At 47.1% G+C, this 23,523-nt stretch overlaps 1 protein-coding gene across 3 annotated transcripts in view; it reads left to right on the top strand.

Annotated features, from left to right (window-relative positions):
- The window catches only part of HIPK2 (homeodomain interacting protein kinase 2), a 134,173-nt gene that overhangs the window by 37,681 nt on the left and 72,969 nt on the right, over positions 1-23,523 (top strand). For all 3 annotated transcript variants that reach the window (XM_082309398.1, XM_082309396.1, XM_082309397.1), the window contains exon 2: positions 6,981-8,079. In XM_082309398.1, coding sequence (XP_082165524.1) covers positions 6,981-8,079 — 1,099 coding nt within the window. The remainder of the gene's footprint in view (positions 1-6,980; positions 8,080-23,523) is intronic.

Genomic DNA, 23,523 nt, shown 5'->3' with positions numbered 1-23,523 from the left:
GCAGTATCCTGAGCCACATGTCAAAATAACCTGCTCAGGGCATGATAGGGAACAGCTGCCTACATCTCCGCATGCCCAAGAGTACTGAGGTCCTGGTTGCTAACTTTTATCCTATCTATCAAAAAAAGTCATGGTGTGGAGTATGAAATAGTAAGCAGGGTTGCGTTGCTGGTGCTATAAATGCAGGAGTGGGACGTGTAGGAGGGCAGTCGGCGTGGTGGGGGGATACAGGGTGTGAAGGTGACTGTGATCAGAGCTCTCTGGCCATCCCATTGCAGCAGGGTGATAGGATTCTTGGGTGTGTGTGGGGTAGAAGGATGTTTGGCTTTGTTTGATTGGTTTTGTTTATGGCTACTCTGTGCATTGGAAAGTCTTGCTTTTTCGTCTGGCTGGGGATGTGGATCAAACGTGGCAGCTTGGAGCCGTGTGAAGCCAGGTCTGGAGCACTGCAAGGGACAGGCTCTGTAACATCTTTAAGAACTGCTGTGCGCTACGTAAGCGTTTAGGAAACTACTAATTAGGACGAGACAGTTTTACTAGCAGGACAGGAAAAGCAGAGCAGGAAGGCAGGGAGATTTTCACCTGGAACGAAGGCTTCCTTGACATCTTCTGCTCACCAGGAACAGGAAGGAGTTGAGGCTGTTGAGGTCTGAACTCCACTTTGAGGTTGTCTCCAAACATTCGGTAGCACAAGGGAAGGAATTTGTGTAGCCTCCAGGGACATGAATTTTAAGGAGGTTCCAAGAGCACAGTGGTACTGGGAACAGTGCCTCAAAAGGGGCCACACAGAGGCCACCGTGAAGAAGAGCGCTGTGCTTGAGACATGGCTATTTTGAAGGTGCAATACACTAGCCATACCTGGCAGATCCCCTTTTCATTGCCGCCTTAACCTGGGCGTGCATATGAGTTTGCAGGCTTGTGCCTCTCTGGGGAGAAGTGGAAGATATTTATTTCAGGAGTGTCTTGTGTGTATCATTTATATGCTGAACACATGCCATGTGCTTTCGACGGTATTTTTCAAGCAGGCACTGTCATTCTGGCGGCAGTCAGCAAGCAGCCTCTGGTTACAGTGCACTGGCAGCTCTGCAGGTACTGCAAAAGGTCTTACTGCCTGCTTAATACAGGGCAGGGGCTTGGTCTCTTGCCACCGCAAAGGCCACATTTATAAATCAGCAGTAAGTGCTAGGAGTAAAGCAGAAGAAAACATCAGTGACTTTCAAACTGTTCCTTCTTTAGTCCCTAAAGTGTATTTTTTGCTCTTTGCAGTGAGGTGGGTGGATAGGGAACTTTACCTCATTTGCTTTCCTGAAACCTGTTGGAAGTACAAGTGAGGCGGCTGTGTGATTTGTGTATGCATGCAGAAGAGGGCCATCTGAATTGTAAATAGCACCTGCTAAATTATTATTAAGTGAAAGCTGACGTGGGAGGAGTTCTCAGGAAAGAAAAAAAGTCAAGTCTTTTAATAAAAGTCATTCAGGCTGTTTTAACATTGTCCCCTGGCTGCAAGCTACATACTTCAGCTCATGTGGATGCTACGGGGAGTTACGTGAGTCGTATCAAGGACAGGGGAGGCCCCATTAAACCCAGTTACTGTCAATTGTGTGAGAGCTTTAAATGGCTACACTAAAACTCATTATTAAAGAAAGGAACTATCAATTTTATTTAATGCTTGGTGCCCAACCTTGATTCTGCTTTCAGCCCAGAGACTCGCCGTGTGCAGCAGTGATAGAAAAATTAGGCTTGAACTCTTCAGGGCTTGTATTTAGCAGCTGCGGAGTCGGGGCTGTAGCCTGACTGGCCAGCTGAGGCTGCAGGAGGCTGCCCTGCACCCCGGCCAAGGTCGGGACCAAGCCTGAGCCCAGGAGGGTTCAGTCAGTGTCGCCACTTGCCTTGGTCCAGACAAAGCTTTTGCTAGCACAGGTGGGGCTGCTGAGCCAGGCTTCAGGCAAGCAGGAGCGCTCTGTGGGCACGGCTGCTTGTCCTGAGCATCCTCACCCCCTCCGCTGCTGTCAGAGAACAAAAAGGAGAGGAACCAGGGGCCAGCCTCAGGCTGTCCCAGGCAAAACGTGGCAGGGTTGTCACGAATGAGCGGTTAGGTCGCTTAAATAATCGCCGCCACAGATATTTGTAAATAGTGATTTTAATAGAAATTTATAAAAGGGTGATTTAACAGAGTTTGATGGCAAGGTTCACTCTATTACTTACTAAATGAATGGAATATATGGAGAGAGAGAGAAAGAGAGAGAAAAGGGAATACGGGGTGGGGGGGGTAAAGGAGGCCCTCCCGTTGAGTCACAAAGTTTGGAATGGACCCCCTTGCTTTCTAAACTCCGTCTCAGAGAGGAGCCTAGGTGCGGCTGGATCCAATCCTAGCCTCAGACTTGGTCAACGGTTTATGTCTAAGGATTACATGTATTTAGCAGCAACTTAGGTTTATTCACAATAAGAAGAGAATCATAAGAATTTAGTAGTAACTAATCATTGGTTACTCTAGCATCTACAAAGTAATTAAATAAAGCTTATTACAGTATATGTATAATACATACACACAATAACAGAATAGGCCTAATAAAAGAATACCTCATAAAATCCGTCGCGAGTTTGATATGCACAGATAAAGATACCTGTCAAAAATTCCCCTCGAGTTCAGTGAAATACTCACTTCAATGATTGTTGCAACGGGCGAAGGGTTGAACCTCAAGGAGTGAAGGGCGCTGGAGATCAGCCCAGGTCCTGTTGCCAGGCCTCCGTATGCAAACTTAAGAGTTCGCAGCTCTGAGAGGCATCCCACTCAGCGGGAGACACTGGCACAGCCTGCTGCAGTGCAGAAGAGCTCAAAGGGTCTCCCGTGGTACTGCTGTTTATAGGGTTGTGAGATGATTGACTTTAGGCATCAGTAAATTTCTATTCTGGCCACAGCTGCGGTCAGTTATTGCTGAGTTCTCATTAATCTCAGCAAGGCAGGTATGATCCTCCCATACTGATCCGCCCGAGTTGCGATCCACAATGAGGTGTTCCCAAGCTGTCAAGGGGTAACTGATTATGCCAGGTGGGATCAAGGCATTCTTGTTCCCCAGCTCAACCATGCCAGAGTGCCTGGTACGGCCAAGGGGCGCCTGATCACCAGACTCATTGCTCAGAGGCCAAGCCTTGGCAGGGGTCCCTGTGGTCGTGAGGTGGTCCAGAGGAAGGGGGGGGATGCACCAGCACAAGGGCGTCTGCTAGGATCTTCCTGGGAGGCAGGAAGAAAGGCCCAGCCTTGCACAGGAGGTTTCTTGGCAGACCTGAGTTCAAGAGGACTTCTTCCAAATGAAAGTGCCTGTTTCCCTCCCTCCGTGGCTTATGGCCCCCCCACCCCACCCAAGACTCCAGGAGTGAAGATGCTCCTTCCCCAGAGACCGGCTCGGGGGATGCTCGGGGGGCATCGCTGTCACAGGGCTTGGCTGGCATGGATCGCCCCATTACTGCCGGCTTGTTTCTTCACGGACATCGTGGCAAGCCGTTGTTGGCCTACGTAATCAAAAGGCTGAAGCTGTAAATCATATTACAGGCTGTAACAAGGAATTTGATCCCTGTAACAAACCATCCAACTTTTATTCACATTTATTACTGTTTTTGCTATTGCCATGGAGTAAAGATCCTTTTTAAAAAAAAGAACATGCCACCAGCACAATTTGATAGTGTCCTCAGGAAATTTAGGGTTGTGTTTTTCTCACATTAGCTGCACAGGCAAATTTGCAAGAAAAATTACTTCGCTGCAAAAGCCTTCTTTTCCCATCACCAAGCTGTCAATCAGCCTGTAATTTCTTGGTATTGGACTATGCTGAAGAGCTGGCCGAGTTATTCTCCTTACAACGTGTGCCCCTAAAACCTCAAATGTGAGAAAATAGTTTTGGATGGAAGGAAGAAGATTCCGTACTTCTTTTTTTAGGGGAAAAAAATATTTCTCCTGCAATGAGATAAAACCTCTGAGGAGGGTGGAAGTGGCAGCAGAGGAGTCCAAAGTCCTCCCTTTAGCCACAAGACATCCTCCACCCCCTCCGTTTTTGGGTACCAGGGTGGGTCAGCATTTCTCCCCTGTTCCTGTCCCCCTGCTGAGGCTGCCAGCAGTGTTGCAGGGACATCAAGGGGCTGGTTGTTGGTGTAGAAGCCCGTCCCTAACAACAACTCGTTTCACCAAGGGGCACAGGCGGCCATCTGACGTTGAAAACGTTGAGTGACTGCTGACCTTGTTTTTAGCGTCAGCTGGTATCAACTGGAGCCCTGCCAGTTTGCACCAGTTGAAAGTCAGTCTCTTAATGGTGCCGACTATCCTGATTTTTACAGCGGTGCTGAGAAAATTGCAGCTGCTGCACTTCACATCCTGGACTTTAATTTGGGGTTCCTGGGTCTTCTGGTGTTATCTTTAGAGGAGCACGTGAGAAGAACCTCTCCCCTTGTTCTGCGTCAATCGTTTTTTTTCCCTTTTTATTTTGTATGAAGAGATATTGCACAAGCATGCCATGGAATGAAAGCCATAAAGCTATAAATTACACCTCTGCTAGGTCCACAATATGTTACCAATTACATCTGCTTTATTATTCGCGTCCAGGGGGAAAACATATATCAAACCAACCCCACTCTCCAGGCAGGTTGGTACTGTACTGGAAGGAACACCGTGACTCTTCTTAATCAGTGGAAAAACAAACACAGTTTCGGCTCACTCACATACGATATTTGTGTCCAGGATGACAGGTTGAGTAATATTGCTGCGGTTCTCCAAGCTTGCCGCATGCCACATGCTACGGCATTCGTGGCAGCGTCATCGCCCCGTGGAAAGGAGAGAGGAGAGAAAGCACTCAGAGGGGCAGGGAGCTTGGGGGGTCCAAGGACCCAGTCGCAGGGACCTTGGAAATTGCTGCCAAGGAGGTTGGTGGAGGGGGAGTTAATACGAATCGCAGCAAACAGCATCAGAAATCACATTAAAGCCAGGGGTCACAACTGCAAAGGAGGGCACGCTGTGGTTTGCAGGGCTTCGTTGCTAGAGCGGGGTTAGTGGGGTTTTGCATTGCGTGTTCCAGCAGGGGTGAGGGTTTCCCCACATGTCTGGATAGGGGTTTTCTTCTGCGTCTGCCCTGCCTTCACAAATTCATCACTGCAGCAGGGATGAAGGTGGGGGTGTTGAAGCAAACTAGAGTGATTGCTTTGCTAGTTACTTTTGTGTAGCTATGCATGGTGGGTTTTGGCTCACCTCGGTGCCCCTCTCCTGAGCAGTTCCTGGGCTTTGGGCTGCTGGGAATTAACTGGAAAATGGGTGTTGGGTGTATTTAGATGTGTTTGCTTGACCACGCTACTCAGCATTGGAAGTGTGGAGTAATGTTCGTATTTTTCTGTATGGGTGTATATGTTTGTGCATGCGTGTGTGTGAGTGTGTATGTGTACACGTGAGCTCCAGAAAATCTTCTGAAGAGCAACATGGACTAGTGGAGAGTGGGTTCTTTTAGGAAAGGGAGCCGAGTGTTAGATAGTCTCAGGTCCCCAGATGAAGCAGTCATCCATGTGCACTGCGGAGTTCGTTGTGGTTTTGTCACTGAAGCATTCATTCAGCCTTTAACTTTTTAAAGTTGAAAACAAGTCAAGGTTATGTTTGTGCTTAATAATTCAGCAACGGTGCCAGCTCAGCATATTGTCTTTTTCTTCCCTAGTCATTTTGGTTTATTAAAATGAAACACCGATGACAGAAGGGTGAAGGAGGCTGTGCCTTTCTGCTTTAACTCCCTCCGGGTGCTGACTGCTTCCCCAGGAATCCCCGTAGGTTTCTGCTGTTCACAGTACCTTTGCCCCAGCGCTACCATCCCTACCCTGGGCAGGGAAAGCTGGCAACGAGTCAGGACTCAGATGTCCTCTTTTCTGTGGACCACATCTTTTTTTCTGAATAAGAGCATTTTCTGTTTCAGTGGAATATTACTCAGAATCCTTCAGTACGTCTGTCTCAGTGATACTTTATTTTCACTTTGGTTATGAGGTTGTGGGTTTCTTTTTTTGCTTGTTTGGTGGTTGTTTTTTTTTAATAAAGATGTAGAAGATCATTAACTCTTCTAGAACCAAAGAAGCTTGCAGTAAAATAGGTTTTTGTCTTTTCTTAAAAAGTAAAATTATATTAGGACCTAGTTCTGCCACATGCTAATGTGTACGTTACTTCATTAACAATGCCGTTCATTTCCAGGGGATCTGCTTTCCAGGGATGGTATTGTCACTGTGAATAAGAATAGATGAACACAATTTTATAAATCTGGGAGAACTGAGAGCACACAGTGAAGCTCATGTTGTGTAACTCGCATCTCCAGTGTCCCTGAGCACAGACCAGCATTGTGCACAATTCCCACACGCAGACTTGGCAAGCAACCTGAAACGTCATCTACTGCTTCTGTCCTGGCTCCTCAACTTTGTCCGCGCACCTCCATTTTGTCTTGGTGTATCATCTCCTGGTCCTATCCCGGCTCTCTGCAGGCCAGAAGCTACACAGTGGTTTTATGGGAATAAACAGAGGGCTTAAGTCAGATCACCAAACTGTTTAATGTCGGATGAGCCTGAGGATTTGAGATTTGGCCTCCATAGGCAGAATACTTAGCAGTATTTGACATCAGTTCTTCCTGAGAGCTAGATATATTCCTGGAGACAGTGGGAATAGGAGTCTCTTTAGGCAGAGGAGGTAAAAATAACATTTACATTCCTGTTATTAAAAATGAGAAGGGGGAGAGCAAGAGAGCAGGAATCTTGGTTGTTCTTAGTATAGTTCAGTCAGGGGTAATGATTTATTGTAGAGCATAATATTTTCTTTGTGTTGAATACGTATTTCTGGAAGAACTTGATTTTTGTGTGTGTGCGCGTGTGCTGTATCTGAAGTCGGTATCCCATTTTCCCTTCCTGCCACTGAACAAATGAAAAAAGCTGGGGAAGGCATCTTGACACTGTGGTTTCACTCTGATGTTGTATTGCAGGTATGGCCTCGCATGTGCAAGTTTTCTCTCCTCACACCCTTCAGTCAAGTGCCTTCTGTAGCGTGAAGAAACTGAAAGTGGAGCCGAGTTCGAACTGGGATATGACTGGGTACGGCACACACAGCAAAGTCTACAGCCAGAGCAAGAACGTGCAGTCCTCCCAAGCAGCCGCCGCAGCAGCCGTCAACGCCTCCCTCCAGATCCCAAATCCGAGCATCCCTTACGAACAGACCATCATCTTCCCAGCAAGCACGGGGCACATCGTGGTGACATCCGCCAACAGCACTTCTGGTGTGGTTGCAGTGTCTGGGCAAACACTGGGCGGGCCACACAACCTGATGCGTCGCAGCACTGTGAGCCTTCTGGACACCTACCAAAAATGTGGACTTAAGCGCAAGAGTGAGGAGATCGAGAACACAAGCAGCGTACAGATCATTGAAGAGCATCCACCAATGATTCAGAACAATGCCAGTGGGGCCACTGTAGCCACCGCCACCACCTCCACGGCCACCTCCAAAAACAGTGGCTCCAACAGCGAGGGGGATTACCAGCTGGTGCAACATGAGGTGCTCTGTTCCATGACCAACACGTACGAAGTGTTAGAGTTTCTTGGCCGTGGAACCTTCGGACAAGTAGTCAAATGCTGGAAACGTGGCACTAATGAGATTGTGGCTATCAAGATCCTAAAGAACCATCCTTCCTATGCCCGGCAAGGCCAGATTGAAGTCAGCATCCTGGCTCGGCTGAGCACAGAAAGTGCGGATGACTACAACTTTGTCCGCGCATACGAGTGCTTCCAGCACAAGAATCACACGTGCTTGGTCTTTGAAATGTTGGAGCAGAACCTCTATGATTTCCTAAAACAAAACAAATTCAGTCCCTTGCCCCTTAAGTACATTCGACCAATTCTCCAGCAGGTAGCCACTGCCCTAATGAAACTGAAAAGCCTGGGACTGATTCATGCTGATCTCAAACCAGAGAACATCATGTTGGTAGACCCATCCCGACAGCCATATAGGGTCAAGGTCATAGACTTTGGTTCAGCTAGCCATGTGTCTAAAGCTGTGTGTTCTACCTACCTTCAATCCAGATATTACAGGTAAGAGACTGGGCTCATGTAACGTTACCAGGAGAAGTATTTTATCTATCAGAATTTTCTTACATTCCTGTAAATGAATGAGAGTCATCCCTTAATGCTAAACTGGGATGGCTTTTAGAATGGCTTGTTGGTGATGGAAAAAATGGTATCCTAACCTCTTGGGAGTTTACTTGCATTGAAAACCATTGTAAATTTGTAAATAACCATAAAACGTTGTAAAAACAGAGCTTGCCAGTTACAATTTAGAAAGCCTTTCACCTCTGTCAGTACTTCGTTCTCTCTGGGACTTTTTCCAGAAGAGGGGATGGATCTGGAGAGTCCACATTTCCTTTCCAAGTCAATGCAAGTAGGTTCTTGGTTTCAGAAAGACCTTAACCTAAACAATCAATCCATAGTTCAGCTGTGTTTTCCAGCCTTTATTCATATGTGAAACCAGGCACTTTACAAGAATAAGGTTGTCCCACAGGAGAACTGTATGGATGCAGAAGATGCTCTGTCAAGGAGTAGTTTTCACACAGGCTGTGGAGCTTGCTAGAGTCAATGGGAGTATTCTGGCTCGCTCCTGTCGGCTCTGCTCCAGGTGAGCGGGCAGCCTGGCCAGGCTGAAAACACCTTTCTCCATGTGGAAAGCTGTTGGTAGGGGTGAATGAGTATTGTCAGTAATTTGGTGTTGGACTGAGGACCTGTCGTGGACAGTCGACTCCCACTCACAGTGCTTTTAACTACAGATGTGTCATGTGCTAGGATGGAGTTCTGACCTCTGTACAGGCGTGCCTGAAGCGAAATGTGTGAACCAGCTATATCCCTCTTCAGTCTATTTGAACAGTTTCAGCAAAGCAGCCTCTTCTCATAACCCCTGGAAGGTCATCCTCTCCCTCTGTCTTGACTCCAAGACCCAAAGTTTTTCTGTAGATGTTCTCCTCAGACCCTCTCTTTGCTACTGGTCAGCTTGATTCAACATCCCAAGGACCAAGAAAAGCAATTCTACTGCTACCCCAGGGGTAGGGGGAAACAGGAGGGGGAATTTGTCTTTAGATGACAGCTGAATTTAGAAATGTTCAGGCCATGTTTTTGTTGTTCTAATTCTGTGAAACACGGGCAAAGAGGGAAAATGTGATCCTTCTTGATGACTGATTTAATGAAAATCAGTCCTGGCAGCATCCACGGCTCATCAGATGGGTTACAGAAAAGCAGGGTAGTTGCTCTGTTTGTAAATAGGAAAGAAATCTGTCTTATACATGGGGAGGACTGGGGACAAAAAACCAACATGAGTTGATAACAGACCCTTTTCCTACTTCATGAACATCACAGTGGCAAAGCCCACTTGAGCTCTGAGCTTGGGAAGAGTTAATTTTCACAGGAACAGGAACTTTGACAGTGTAGCACCGCAGCAGCTGATTTTTATCTGCTTGTCCTTTGCTCTGAAGGAGGCCAGAAAAAAATCCCCAACCGTAGTTTATACCTCAGAAGAGGCTTATTAAATGAAATATTCTACCTGATGACAGTCCCATCCTCTAGGAGAGACATGTTTCTGTGGTAAATATGCAAAAGCTTTTAGGGTTGCAATTACCTGGCAGACTAGAAGGAAAAAAAAAAAAGATAATACAGGCATTTTGTTGTTGAGTTATCTGTGATTCTGCATTAGCAGCCTAGGTCCCTAGCTGAAAGACAGAAGGGGCAGCCAAAATGAAATATGTGACAGAAAGCAGAAATGAAAGAGAAAAATGGTTCATTCTCAGCGACAAACAAGGAATATTTTTGTGGCAGTCTCTGGGGAGGAAAAGGCTTGATAAAATTTGCTTTTTATATTTTAAATGTTATTCCTGCCCGGTCTGAAGTTGCAGCTTGTTAGATAATAAGTTCTGTCTGCCTAATTCCTCCCTTGTTTTCCATGCCTGAATTGATGGGAGGAGGGGAAAAGGGGCAGCAGCTCACTGGGGAAAAAAATAAGAAAAAGAAAAAGAAAAAAAGAAAAAGAAAAAAAAGAAAAAGAAAAAAAGAGAAAAATCTCGTTGGGTTGAATTACATCAGCAGGGGGCTGCTGATGAAGCTAAATTCAAGTCATGAGGAAAATTTATATTCTTCTTCAAGAAGGAAAAATACAGCACAGAGTAAAGACCCATTCCACTCCAAAGAGAAGGAACTTTCATGCTAGGGGAAACACAGGGCTTTATAAAGATTTCATGTGTCTTCCATTTAATTTACACTTGTTTTGCTTGCTAGAGTATAAAAGACAAGGGGATGACTTCAAGAAATGGCACATTTAAGCTGAACGTGAAGGAAAAGCTTCCTCGGAGTAAAACCTCTCAGACGCTAAGCAGGCATGCCAAAGAAGTGACAGAAGCCCTGTGCCCCACGCATTTAAGGACAGACAAGGCAGAGCACTGTGGAATATAATGTAGAGGTCAGCTCTCAGCTGGAGGTTTTTTATCATGGACTTTTGGGAGCAAATTCCCAGGTTGTCCCCATATTTTATTAACAACTTGCTTTTTTCTTTTCCGTCTTTTTTTTTTGTTTGTTTAACTCTGCTCTCAAGAATGTGATGGCCAAATCCTTCCAAGTGAGGAAAGTTGTGTGGGATCCTGCTCGTTCTCAGAGCAATATAAGGCCTTTCCTCTTCCTATAAATGATAGGCCTGTTTTCTGCTCCCGGAGGTGGAAGACAGAAGTGTCTTTAGACAAACTCCATACTCTTTCTTGGCCCATATCTGCATAGCCCAGCACAAGCTAAGACGGTCCCAGGGCTGCTTGCAGACTTTACGTGAGCAATTTGTCATTGCGGCCGTGTAACGTGGCCTGAAGATGAACTGGATCCCTCAGCCCAGTTTCTTGTGAGAGGAACGGGCTTGGTATTGCGCTGCTGGTGCAGCTCGGGGGCCCTCGCTGGGCGCCCCAACAGCAGGACCTCTCTGTCCCACCAGGGGTATTTCTGTCAGGCTAAGCCAGTGCTCTCCGGAAGGATCTGGAGGGAGAGCCAGTGCTCTCTGGAAGGATCTGGTGAAGGGCATGAGCACCAGCCAGAGCCTGGCGGGGTGTGGGGACAGGGCACACCCTGGGCCCTGCCGCTGGCTCCGCACCGAAATGACAAATGGCATCATGGCCGTTGTGAGAGCTTAAGGTCCTGAGTCCTTTACTAAAGGGGAACGACCCCAGAGCAGACTGGGAACCAGGGGTAGGGTCCTCTCACCCACCAGGCCTGCACCGGCATGTTGGTATCTGCCCTGGCCCCGATGGCTGCGCAGCTCTGGCGCTGTCGCACTGGCATCGCTCCCCCCGCGCCCCGCCAGCGGTGCTGGGCTGCGCAGGGGCTCTCCCGCCCCGTCCCGATTTTGTTGGGTGCTGCTCCAGCCATGTCAGAGGTTTTGTCAGTACTGTGGCCAGAGCTGTCATCTAAAAGGTGGAGTGCTGTGAAGAGCCTCAGCCTCCTTCCTCCCACTCGTCTTCAGCCTGTGGTGCAAAACTCGCTGTGGTGCAAAGCGTTTCTCATGTAGCATCCTCAGCCTGCGCGTGTAGGACCTGGCTGGTGGCCGTCCAAGCGTTCCCCCTTGTTTGGGATAGCGGTCCCAGCCTGCCCCCCAGTCACTGTAGTCCTTCGTCTTGTCACTTGTCACTCGCTGAGTCGGCCTGGGCCTGGTCAGTGACCCTTGATGGAGGTACGTGGTGACGCAGCCATGATCTGGAGGTGCCTGTGTGAGGAACCGGAGCTGCTGATGGAGGGCTGCTCTGCCCAGCTCGCAGTGCAGGAGCGGGGCTTTGCCACTAGCAGTTTTAGCCGGACACGCTTAGGCTAGAAATGAAGCCCCGTTCACAGAGTAACCGATCAAAAAGGTGTGACAGCTGCTGTGTCATGGGGTATCTTCATGGGATTTTATTTTCTCCTTTTCTTTTTTATGCTGCAGTTTGAAGGGGAGATCATTGAGGTAGGCTTTGTGATCTCTGTTTGGCAGGAGGTCAGAGGGATGAGTGACCAGAGAGATCCCTTCTGGGTTGATAATCCATGTATGAACAGCTTCCCGGGAAAACCCACATCCTGAGAAATGCAGGGCTCAGGCTGCAACAGACACCTGCTCCATTAGAGCCCACATTCATGCAGCCAGGTGGAAGAGGGGACAGTACCCTCTCGGAGGGCGGTGGGTGGGTGCTGGGTAGAGCTGTGGTCCTCCCTTGCTGGAACCAGAGCAGTTCCCTGGCGTGGGGTGGCAGCTCTGGGATGCTCGGAGCAGGAGGGCTTCTCCTGGGGGCACTACCACCAAGCTACCTTGCCCTCTTGGCTTTTCTTTGCTGCTCAGCTGAAAGAGCTGCTGTGTTGCAACCCAGGGATGAGTGTGTTTCACTAATTAATGGCATAATCACCTTATGAGATTTAAGTCTTTTAAAATTTGCAAAATATTGCAGATATAAAATAATGGCTGTCACCCCTGCACTATTAAGGGATAAATGTAGCTTTGGTGCCTTGTTTTCAAAAGGCTTTGGTATGTGGCGTGTCTGGAGATGGGTTGAGATGTCTGCTTTGTAAGTAAGTGGCCTTTGATGAAATGTTTGGATAACAGAATGAAGCTGAGTATCAGTTTGAAGAGTTGTTTATCTTCATCAGTCTAGTTTCAGACACTGCAAGAAAATATGCAGGCATAAAGGCCTACGTGCACGTTGCCAGCTGCCCATATGGAGTATATAGTGAGGCTGTGTGCAGGTGTGTTTTTTAACTGGCTGTATATGCTTAGCTGGGGGAGTATGGGTCCTGAGGGATGAAGGGGACTGAACTGGATCCATCTTGCCACACGTGGACATCATGCCATGAGAGCTATCAGTCCCCTAGCCCTGCTGACAGGAAGCCCAAGCAAGGTAGATTCCCGAGCAGTGTCACGACCTCTTCCCCATTGTGTGACTCAGAGCGCACGTCATTGTGGCCAAAACTGCTCTGTAAATGAGGCAGTAGTAATGGCAGCAGGGATAGGCTGTGCTTATTAGTTTACTCAGTGAATTGGCATCTGTTACGTCCTTGTATAACAGTGTTAGTGCACTTGCATTTCAAAATCTTCTGCCATTCCGGACTTGCAAAAACATCTCTATCTCAGACTTGACTGCATTTGCAGCTGTGGGAGCCTCATTGCTCTGCCAGTCTGTTTTAGTCCTGCCTGCAACATTCACTGCTTTACTGACTCTGCCTCTCCGAGGTAAAGAACAGGATAGCTGGATGGTTTGAGGAGGACTGGTTCTTCTGGGGACTGGAGCGAAACCACCTGAAGTCTAAGCTCAGTTTCACTTAGTGATGATCACGCCTGGTAGGACTACAGGCTTGCAGAACAGGCAATACATTGTAGAAGACTTTGTGGAGGAAAGCAGACTTCAAGCTATACTATTTTAAGGAGTTCTTCATTTCTTTCCCAAGGACATTTGGAGTTTGGAGTTGTTTTTTTCAGAACCAAATTTCAGCAGAATTCTTTTTTGCAAAACCAACACCAGGATTAATTGAATCTCAGTTTCATTGTATCCACACCACCAAGTCTTGGAAGGGAACAGCCATTCAGCTGAAAGCTTTTGGCTTTGTCCCATCTGTGTGATAGTCAGGCCAGGTTAGTGTTTGGTTTTACAAAACTCAAGCAAAGATAGTTCTTCGCCAAGTTCCTTTGTGTATAAATCACCCCAGAGAAGGGGTGGTAAACCAGCATTGTGCCTGTGGTGCATCCAACAGAAGATACACACTGTGTATTCCAAAATAACTCCCTTTCTGGGGTCTAATTTAAAACAGAAAAGCCTATATTTCAGCGTAAACAATCTCTTCAGACCGGAGTCTCCCTAGGGTTTACTCTACTGAAACCTTCTTACCATTTTCTTAGGTGTTTTTTATTTTGCTCTGAGCAGACATGCCAGCTTCTCCTTTATCTTGTCAAAGTTAGAGATCTGCCCCTTTCCCTGTGATGCTGCAGCATCTCCCTGCCTGGCTCCAGCACATGATGCTGGCCTCGCTCCGAGAGGAGCCCTGCGTCCCTGTGCGGAGTCAGAAAGGCCGTCACGGGAGGGCTTTGTTTATTTATTAACCAAGTGTATAAAATATGCCCAGTTATGTGCCTCTGGGCCCAAGAATATTTGGAACAAAGGGCTGTTTGCAAGGAACCTGACAAGGAGACTTTCCCCAGCAAAGAGAAGTCATCGATAGCCTGAAGAGAGGGAGAAGTCTTGTGCTGCTCCCTTTTGGCTCATCCATGTCTGAGTGGTGGAAAATCAAATATCTCAATGAGTGCTGAGCCAGTTCCTTCTGTCCCCTCTCTGAAAACAGCTCCTATATGGCAAAGACGGGGGACTGACTAATTATTCCTTCTGCAGATCTCGGTTTTGTCTTGGTGGCTGGAAAGGAAGGAACCTGTGTGTCCACAGGCAGGGCTCAATCCATTAGGGGTGTTGTAGATCAGAGACAAGTACGTGAACGGCAGTCAGAGGCTGGTACCAGGGTCAGGAGCACTGGTTTTCCATCAGCTGGTGCCACCCCACGAGTGAGGGGCTCTGGTCCTCAGCAGTCAGCTGGAGTTGCAAAACCTCTGCCGTAGTCCAATGAGGTAAAACACCACAGGGAACTGTTTGGCAAAGTGCAGACTAAGCACAGATTAACAACAACAAAAAAAAATTAAATAAAAAGATTTTTGGCTGCCACACTCACCATTAATTGTTGGAACAACCAGAGACCCTAAGAGCACCCTGAAATCTGGGCTTCGGGCCACCTGTTAACCATACCCTGTCGTTCCCACATTGCTTTTCCCTTGTTCATCACTTAGACATACTTGCGTAAAAAAGAGTGATTGTTTCTTAGGAGTTCTTAATTTCCAGCGGTTTCTTTTCCCCGCCTGAAGTTACAATCTCCCTTTAGATGTGGAAAGGGGATAGGATGGCCAGTGCGATCAATACAAGTGGCAGGATGATGGCCTCAGGTGAGGGGATGAGCACTGTGAGCAAGTGAACGGCTGAACAAAGATCCTTCTTTTAGGAAAATGGCAGTTGTGCAAAAGAACAAGCAAAACACAGGGAGAAGAAGGTAAATGCAAGTTTGCTTCTAAAAAAAAAGAGCATTTTCCCAAGGCTGCCGCAGCTTTTAACCATGTCAGTGATCCCCATAGAGGGAAAGGCAGCCCTCTGGATGAAGGCAGCCCCATTCACCCTCGGTGGTGCTGCCCGCGGCCCGGCCAGTGCTGTGCGGGCAGGGAGCAGGAGCAGGAGCAGAGCCGCGGTGGCAGGGCTGCCGACCAGGGCTCGGTGGTCGACCACCAGCTCTGACAGAGGTGTCCTGCCCACACTGAGGCAGCTCACCTCACCCTTCTCCGCATCAGCTCTGGAGGGACATGATTTTGGAGAACAGCGCTCCTCTTCCCCTCCGCCGCCTCTACTCCATAACTTTCCTGTTTAAGCGACACCTTCCCTCTGTGGACATTCACACTACCCAGTGCAACACAGTCCCAGGCCTGGGGTTGGCCTCCCCAAAAGCAACACTTTCTGATTTGGAAACAAGTATGCTTCAAATGCGGCTGAGCTGGAGTTCCCGCTTGCTTTTGAGAGGGCTTGCAGAGAGGAGGCAGCGTGCAAATACACTCCATTACCTGTCTGCGTACTGCTACCTGAAGTCATCTGGGTACTCCTGACATAAACATCCATGAAATTTTATTTTTTTTAAACCCAGCGCTGAATCCTAAACTAATCCCTACCTTATCTACACTTTCTGCCAGAGTCATTTTGGTAATGCCGGGAGAATGGGGGAGAAGCTTAGAAGTCCCAGTCTCCCCACTTGGAGGCTGGCCACAGGTGTTCTTGTGTTTAGGGTTTTTTTGGTGTTTTTTGTTTCTCTTGCTACCATCTCTCTCACATGATCACCAAAACAAGCCTGTCACAGGATTTCCTGCTGTCTATTTTTCTTCTCTCAAGCTTTATAAGCACAGTAAGTCCCTTTAAGGCTGCAGCCTGGTGAAATGATGTGAAAAATCAAGGTCACTCTGGTATTTACTGTACCAGGGCAGGTCTGAAACAGCTACAAATGGCTAGCTTGTTTTACTTTAAAAGAGCTATTTACCTAAGAGAAATCAAAACCCTCCTATTGCAGCTATTGGCTGTAGCGCTTGAGACTCCATCTCTGTCGTACATAAAAGACATACTGTCTTTTGGTAAAGATACCTGTGCTCAGAGCACGGTCTGGGAAATAACCTAGCTCAGTACGGTGACAAGCAGTTGCTTCTGCAGCGATACTTGTGAGTGACAGTACAATTAGTGGGGCTAGAACAAGGGCCAGCTGCAATCAGAGTCCGCTGTTTGTATGTATATGAGAGACATAAAGTTTGGTCTGTGCTCCTAGTTGCTTACTTCTGTGGTTTTGTGTTTGCTCTCCTTTCTCTCCTCCCACTCAGGTCGCTTCCTCGCCAAGCGCAAAGGAAACGGAGCAGGGGAAAGGGTGCTCTTCTTTTTCAGCTCCGATGGTAGAGCAGCAGCAGCTGCTCATAGGAACAGCGGTGTGGTGACCCATGGACGTTACTCCAGCAATAGGTGGTCAGTGAAGGAGAAGGCACTGCAGTCACACACCGGAGTGTCGTTTCCCATGTCCCTCTCCGCTTATTTCAACACTTGTTTGGGTCAGGGCAGTAGCTGGCTAATGGCAGTGGTGGCTGCTGAGAAGCAGAACGAGGTGAGGGCCTGTTGGCGCGAGATCGGTGCTCCAAGTATGAAAATAAGAAGAGTTGCAAGTAGCAAGATTCATCATCTGCACTTCTGAATATGAAAAAGCAGCATTAGCAACACAGTTTGCACAGGATTTCAGGGATGCTTTGCTCAAGTACCATGTATTTAAATCCTGTCAGGTTTTTGCCTCCCCCTGTACGTTTGCTCACTGCAGGCGAGAGATTTAAGTGTAACATGGAGGAAGCTTACTGCGTATGTCTGTGCATTCATTAGGTTCACAAGTTTTAGGCCCCAGCACAGTGGGACTGAAAAGCTGTATTACGCTGAAGAGCATTTTCTGATTGGAAAGTGTTTTTGCTCTGCTGCTTATTGGCAATGGGGTTAGAAAAGTGACTGACGTTGGTTTATAAACGAATGAGTCATTACCAGAAGGGAAAAATTACCTAAAGATGTTACAATTAGTACAGGGTTATATGTTCCCCAGCTTCAGACCCCTGAATGCTGTGATTTCAGCCCCCAAAGTTTCTATCTTAACTTCTCAAGCATCGTGCTGCACTGATGCTCCAGATTAGCCTAAGCTAATGTAAAGGCACCTAATTCTCAGGTGGGGGCTCAGTAGCTGCCTCCTTCTCCAGGAGGAAAGGAGCAACTCTCAAGCAGTTGAGAGTGGTTATCTTGCTTGAAAAACTCTAATCTTGAGAGCTGACATAAGCTGAGTTAGAGCCACAGCTGTTACCTGTTTAAGGAGGAAGGTCAAGGAAATGTCCTTTGCCTTTTAGGCCAGGTCATGCAATGGTTATTCTGTGGTGCTTTACAAGGGGGGGGGGGGAAAGGCAGAAGAGAGGCATGCATATATATACTGTGAGAAATGTTCAGTTCTAAGAGGAATACATAAAAGGGAAGTGGCTTCTAGGAACTGAGAGAGGGGAAGGGTAGAGGACAAATCCTCTTACAGGTGATGGCTACCTGGAACTTGCTGTTCCCCATATAAGGAAAGATGTGGGAGGAAAGAAGATGAGATTTCGCCTTTCTTGCTATCTGGAGGCTTCAAAACCAGAGATAGGCGATTTCCAAACAGGACAGCGTGCTCCTCCTGCGATGGGCTGGAAAGTAATCTGTGAGTCCTTGAGTGGAAGCTTGACCTCTGTCTTCTACTTATTGAAGGACAGAAGTAATCACAGCCATTGTTTTACTTGCACAGACATGAGTTATTTTGTGCTGACAGGTTTTTGCCTTTATTTTGCTGTGACTGCATGGGATTGGTGCTTGGGTGCACATTCAGGTTCTGTCCCCTCCGTCCCTGCATCGGCTGGTTTGCATTAGCCAGGGAGTAGCAGGCTTCTACCTGCTACCAAACCTACTGTTTGTCTCCAAAGGCTCCTGCTCAGGGGCAGAGGCAGGGCGGATGTGTGGGATTTGGCCTCAATCTAACTAAACTGACTCTGAATCAAAAACTCTATGGTTCAAAGAGTTGGGTTAACTCTTTGTTGTGATTTTTCTTTTTGCCAATCACTGCTATTCCAGCTGGTTTGAAGCAGAAGTTCTCAAGTGTAAGCATAGTATCCAGGCCTGATGAGACATGAAAAGAGCTGAAAGTTTTGCAGTGTCATTACTGAACTTCTATCTTTGCAGGAGGCTTGGGACAGTTTTCAGATAACTCTGGTGACTTGTGCAGCTCCTGAGCTCACCAGCTGAAGCCTTTAGAGGAGAAGGAGAATCGTCTGTTCCAGCAGCTGGTGCTTGTGCTTATGTAGAGGCAGGCAAGAAAAAGTTAGCAATGTTTCAGTTAACCTGACAACAGGAGGACCAGTACTGTAATGAGTTGTGTTTTAACTGCAGATCGTACGATTAGATCACTTGTGGTAATACTGCTGAGCAACACCGTGTTTTCTCCCCGTACCCTCCAGTCTAGCTGTAGGTGTCTGCCGCTGTTTACCTTATGCTGTTCTCCTTGGATGCTGTGTTTTCTGAAGCAGAGCTGTGTTTACAGCACCTAAAGCACAAAGATTTTTTTGTGGCTGAGGCCCTTAAACAAAAGGGTAATAGAGAGTATAATGGTACACATGACCATGAGGGCTAGCACGCACATTAATGTGACAGCTGGCATACAGAAGGAAAGTTGATGGCCTTTTTTGGATCCACCATGGTAAGAATTTGTGTTTCGACTAGTTGTTTCCATTCAGAGCTGTGCACTCAAAAGAAAGTCCAGGGTGGTGGGGTGGCAGAAGTATCTGATGGCTTAAAAAAAGTTTCAATTTATTTTCTTTAAGAGTGTTTTACTTGCCAGTGGGAGACTGCAAACAGAGAACAATCATCCAAGAGGAAAATGGAGTATTTCTCTGATGCTCACAACAATATTAAGAGGGACAGATGAAATCTAAAAGGTAAACAGGTTCAGCTGAGGCTAGCTGAATTTCCTGATTACTATGCTAAAAAGTTAATGATGAAATACTGCTAGTTGATTTAAGCAGGTAAAAGGAAGTAATGGTGAAGGCCTGTATCAAAAATAAAAGCACACCTAAGCGATCTCAACCCCGTAGTTGTCAAAATACAGCTCCTGCTGTTGTTAGCAACTTAAATTAGTGGACTGGATTCTGGAGGGTTGCATGAGCAAAAGCAGAAGATAGCCATGTTGTTGTTTCTGGAGGCTCATTTGATAACCTATCTCCTCTTGGCAGGTGCGTGAGGGAGCAGGGAAGGGAAGGGTAGCACGGGCTGGGTTCTACTTAGCAGTGCCGATATCCGTACGGAGATGTGGCAGCTCCAAACGTGCTCCTTTGTAAGTGAGGCCAAAATACAGCTTGATGTGTAAGACACATAATGAGCGAGAGAAAGAAAGGCATGTTAACTGGGTTGGAAGATAACATTCTGTCTTTTGAATGGATTCTTGTTATTGTCACTGATGTTACTTTCAGAAAAAAAATTTATGTTGAAATTATTCTTTTTTTTTCTCTGTTGTTTAGCTCTTGTTCTCAGCTTTGTTATGGCCACAAAGAGATGATAAAAATGGATTGGCACAAAGTTGGGTTTCCTGTATCATTTAGAGTTATGTTTTCAGCCCTTAGCACTTTGATAGGGTCTGTTCTTCATTTTGAAAATAGTAATAAAAGAGCAGAGAACATAAGAAAACACAATTCTCTTTTTTTTTTTTTTCTCATTTTTAATGAAATTGTCAGTGCTAGTCTGAACTTTGCCTCTGATCTGTATGAAGTCTCTGAACTATGCAGTTGGAAGAAAGCAGATATGAAAGAGAGATAAAATATCCATGTGCCTGGCTACTTTAGAAGGTAATAAAAAGCCCCCAAAGTCTTGCTTGTTTTTAATCTGTATATTTATGTCTACATAAATCTTTTGGGAATAAACTTTAAACACTTATGTTGGATTTAGAGAATTACCTTGCAGCATCAGTACCTATGATCTAGCAAAAGACACTAAGCTTAAGCTTATGTGAATGGCCGCCTTGGCTTCCAGAGGCATGGGTAACATTAAAGCACGTGTTGAATTGCTACACTAAAATGAGGAATGGTGGTAACGGGTATGAAGCATTGCAGTGTATTTGCTGTTGCTGTGTGGTTATCAGAGGCATTGGGCACGCACGGGGAGATAGCTCACATCTTAGAAAAAGGATCAATATCTGCAGCGTTTGGCAGCTGGGTGTCAAGACACAGTTGACAGCCCCCCACTTTGTTGGGGAGTGTCCTGTTACGTGGACCTTGAATGAGCCCAAGCCTTCGCCTCCTTATCAGAGAGAGGTGAAGAATCACCAGCCGCTTTTCCCCAGCAGCTTGAGAAGAGCAGCAGTGTCTGTCCCACCTGTAAGTTGTCAGGGCATTTTCCTAGCAGCCTTGATGCCCTTCTCAGGCTCTGAAAGGCAGCCAAAGTAGAAGTTGAAGAGAGAGAAGAAGCAGGAGCAAACCGAGAGCATGAGAGGTTGGTTCAGATGAAAGACAAGGATGGCAAAGGCCAGAGTTCCTCTAGACAGCCAATACAGCCACATGGATTACTCAGCCCAATTCCGTGGTGTGGTGTTACATGGGATTTGAAGAGACTCATTTCCAGTTCAAGGTCCGTGCTTTTGAGCAACCCTGGAGCTCTAGCTCCTAGACACGCTCACAGCTTTTAACTTAGCCTGGGGCTACAGGATCTGATTACTGCCTTCAAAATGGTGTTTTAAGTCCTTTAAGAATCCTGTGTGCAGAATATAACTACAGCCCTTAGTTTTGTGAGGGGGATGTCACAGCAGCCCAACGACGGGGCAAAAAGAAGGGGATGTTGCTTGTTTTTCTGCAGAAAATGCCCCTGACTTTCTGTATCGCACAGATCAATTTGAACGGTGAGTGAGGACTGGAGGAGTGGGGATTATTGCAAACTTTAAGTCATTGGAGCCATTGGTATTCTCGAGCGGCTTGTGAAATAGCCACTTCCAGTATATTTCCCCCATGCTTTCGCCTCCTGAGAAAGATCCAAATTGCTGCACGTTTCCCTTCCGCACCAGAAGCGGTGCATTTGCTTGGTACCACGTCGCTTTGCATAGCTTTTAGGTTATGCTTGAAGCCATGCCGCGCTATTGTATTTGCTGCTGTCACGTATTTCGTCGGTGTGGCTGGGCACTGGGGTATATACTTCTTCATGCTGCTTTGAAACATCTGCTATGCTCCTGTTGCACGTACTCGTGTGCACTCATGCGCACCTCTCTGGTGAGCCAGGGTTTCTGCGTGCTGGCCGGCGCGGTGGCAGGAGGACCAGCACCTAGCTGGCGTTGGCAGTGGACCCTGTGGCACCCAGAGGGGAGAGAGGACTGAGGCACTGCAGGAACCATAGCGTGGTAGAAAGGGTAAAAGGCTGCTGTGGCTACAGTGTGAGCTTGCTTTCCTTGAAGCTGGCACGAGATTTTTTCCAATGAGGCCTTGACTGACCAGGAGCTTAAAGGCTTTCTTATCTGCAGTGTGACACAGGCTGGTGGCAGCCTGTAATTAATAATGATACTAACCCTCCTTATGCAACCAGGGGATGTCTGACAGCGTTAGTAGGTAGTTGCTCAACAACAAGGCATGTTACAACTAACCAGCTGGGACCAATTATGAAAGCCTCACTAATGCTAGCAAGCACTTGCCTGTTCACATCGTCGGACTGACGTTGAAGAGCTGAGCGACGGCTCTGCAACGCGCAGGCAGGCTTGCAGTCGGGTGGTTGCACGGTGTTGAGCTGAAGCACAGCCACCGTGTCGAGCGTGGGGTGTGTGTGCTCTGGGATACGTTTGCTGGGCACCGATGAGCTGTGGTGCCCTATGTTGGCACCGCCTGTAGCTCGTGGTCCTAGATCTGGGATGAGGAAGCATCCTCAGGGCTGCAGCACCATCTCCCTTCCCACCCGCAGCTTCTCCTACCCCCTCGCTGCTGCGGCAGCACCAATACGTGCCCACTACCTACTTAGCTGCTCGCTACAGTTAGAGAAAAAGGGGGGGAGCGGGAGCTCCTATTTAAGGCTTCCTCATGAATTTTTAGTCACTACATGAAGATTTCAAGAGTGTGCGAATAAAACATAAAATGAAGCGAAAGACTAAGTGGCACTGCACAAGAGGAGAAAAAAAACACTGAATCATTGTCCAAAAGGTGCAGCCATTAGAGAATAATAATAGTTTTTGTGTGCAGTGCAGCTGGGGCCACAGTTGCAGAAGGAAGGTCCTCGGTGACCTGTGCGATGGCTCTGTTTGTTTAATGTGCTAAAACAAAGAACTGAAAAGCAGACAGGAGCTTCGCAGATACTCACAGGGCTTCTCTCTCGGTTCCTGTGTCTGTGCCTTCTCTCGCTGCATGCCTGTGTGTCTTCATGCTCTAATGCAACTAATCACAGCTACATGCTCTTGGATGACTTCCGTTGTGCATCCCTTGTCTCCATGCCTGGGCACTCCCTTGTTGTTGAACTGCTATTTTTGTAATTTAGAAACTATGATAAATAATGTAAAGTCAAACCGTTACTATTTTATTGTCTGATTTTGTAATTCTCTGTCCTTCAGAACGAGCTCAGGGTAATGACATTATTCCCACCCCTCCACCCTGACCTCAGTCTTTTTCTATCCATTTAGCAAATACTGCAGCTTGCTCTGTTTTTAATGGGTGGGAATCAATGTGGCTTTTTAAAATTGGATTCTCTCTGCCTGCACAAACAAAATCAATGATGTTATTGAGCATGTGCAGGGCTGTGTGAACAGGAGCGAGCCAGCAGGGTTTGCCGCCTCAGCGAGGCAGGGGCAAAGCCTGTAACTCACACGGGGAGGATCACTCTTTATTTCTCTGTCATTTTGGTAAGGGCTGATGAGCAGCTTGGTACTATTTAGAAAGTAGGGCCTAGGGAGCACTTTTCATCAGGTTAATAAGATTTTTAAGGTGGTCAGCGTGAGGCTGTAAAAATGGGCTAAAACCAGACTGGTTTGAGTGCCAGTAGGAGGTTTGAAGATCCCAGTAAAATGAGGTTTAATCTGAGCTGTGCTTTAGTTTGATACGACTTTACGGTTGGGTTTGTCCCATCTTGCAGAGCATTCCCACTGTGGCCTGGTCGGAGACCTTTGCTCTCAGAAGTGAGTTTCAGAGGGAGCTATAGCAGCAGGGATGCAGTTTTGCTTCATTCAAGCTAAGCGTTTGTGTGCAAACAAATGGGATGGGGAAGTTATGCATCCATGTTTGCCCTCTGTGAGGGAATGAGTTTAGTAATGTTGAGCTGTTGTGGGAAACTTGACTGGCAGAATTGGTGATGGCCTTGGGAGATGGAGGGAAGGGCAGATTACGGATGGGTG

Source organism: Platalea leucorodia, assembly GCF_965183815.1.
Source record: "Platalea leucorodia genome assembly, chromosome: 4".
NCBI lineage: Eukaryota > Metazoa > Chordata > Aves > Pelecaniformes > Threskiornithidae > Platalea > Platalea leucorodia.
Note: the sequence above shows the minus strand (reverse complement) of the source record. Positions and strands in the feature narration are given on the sequence as shown.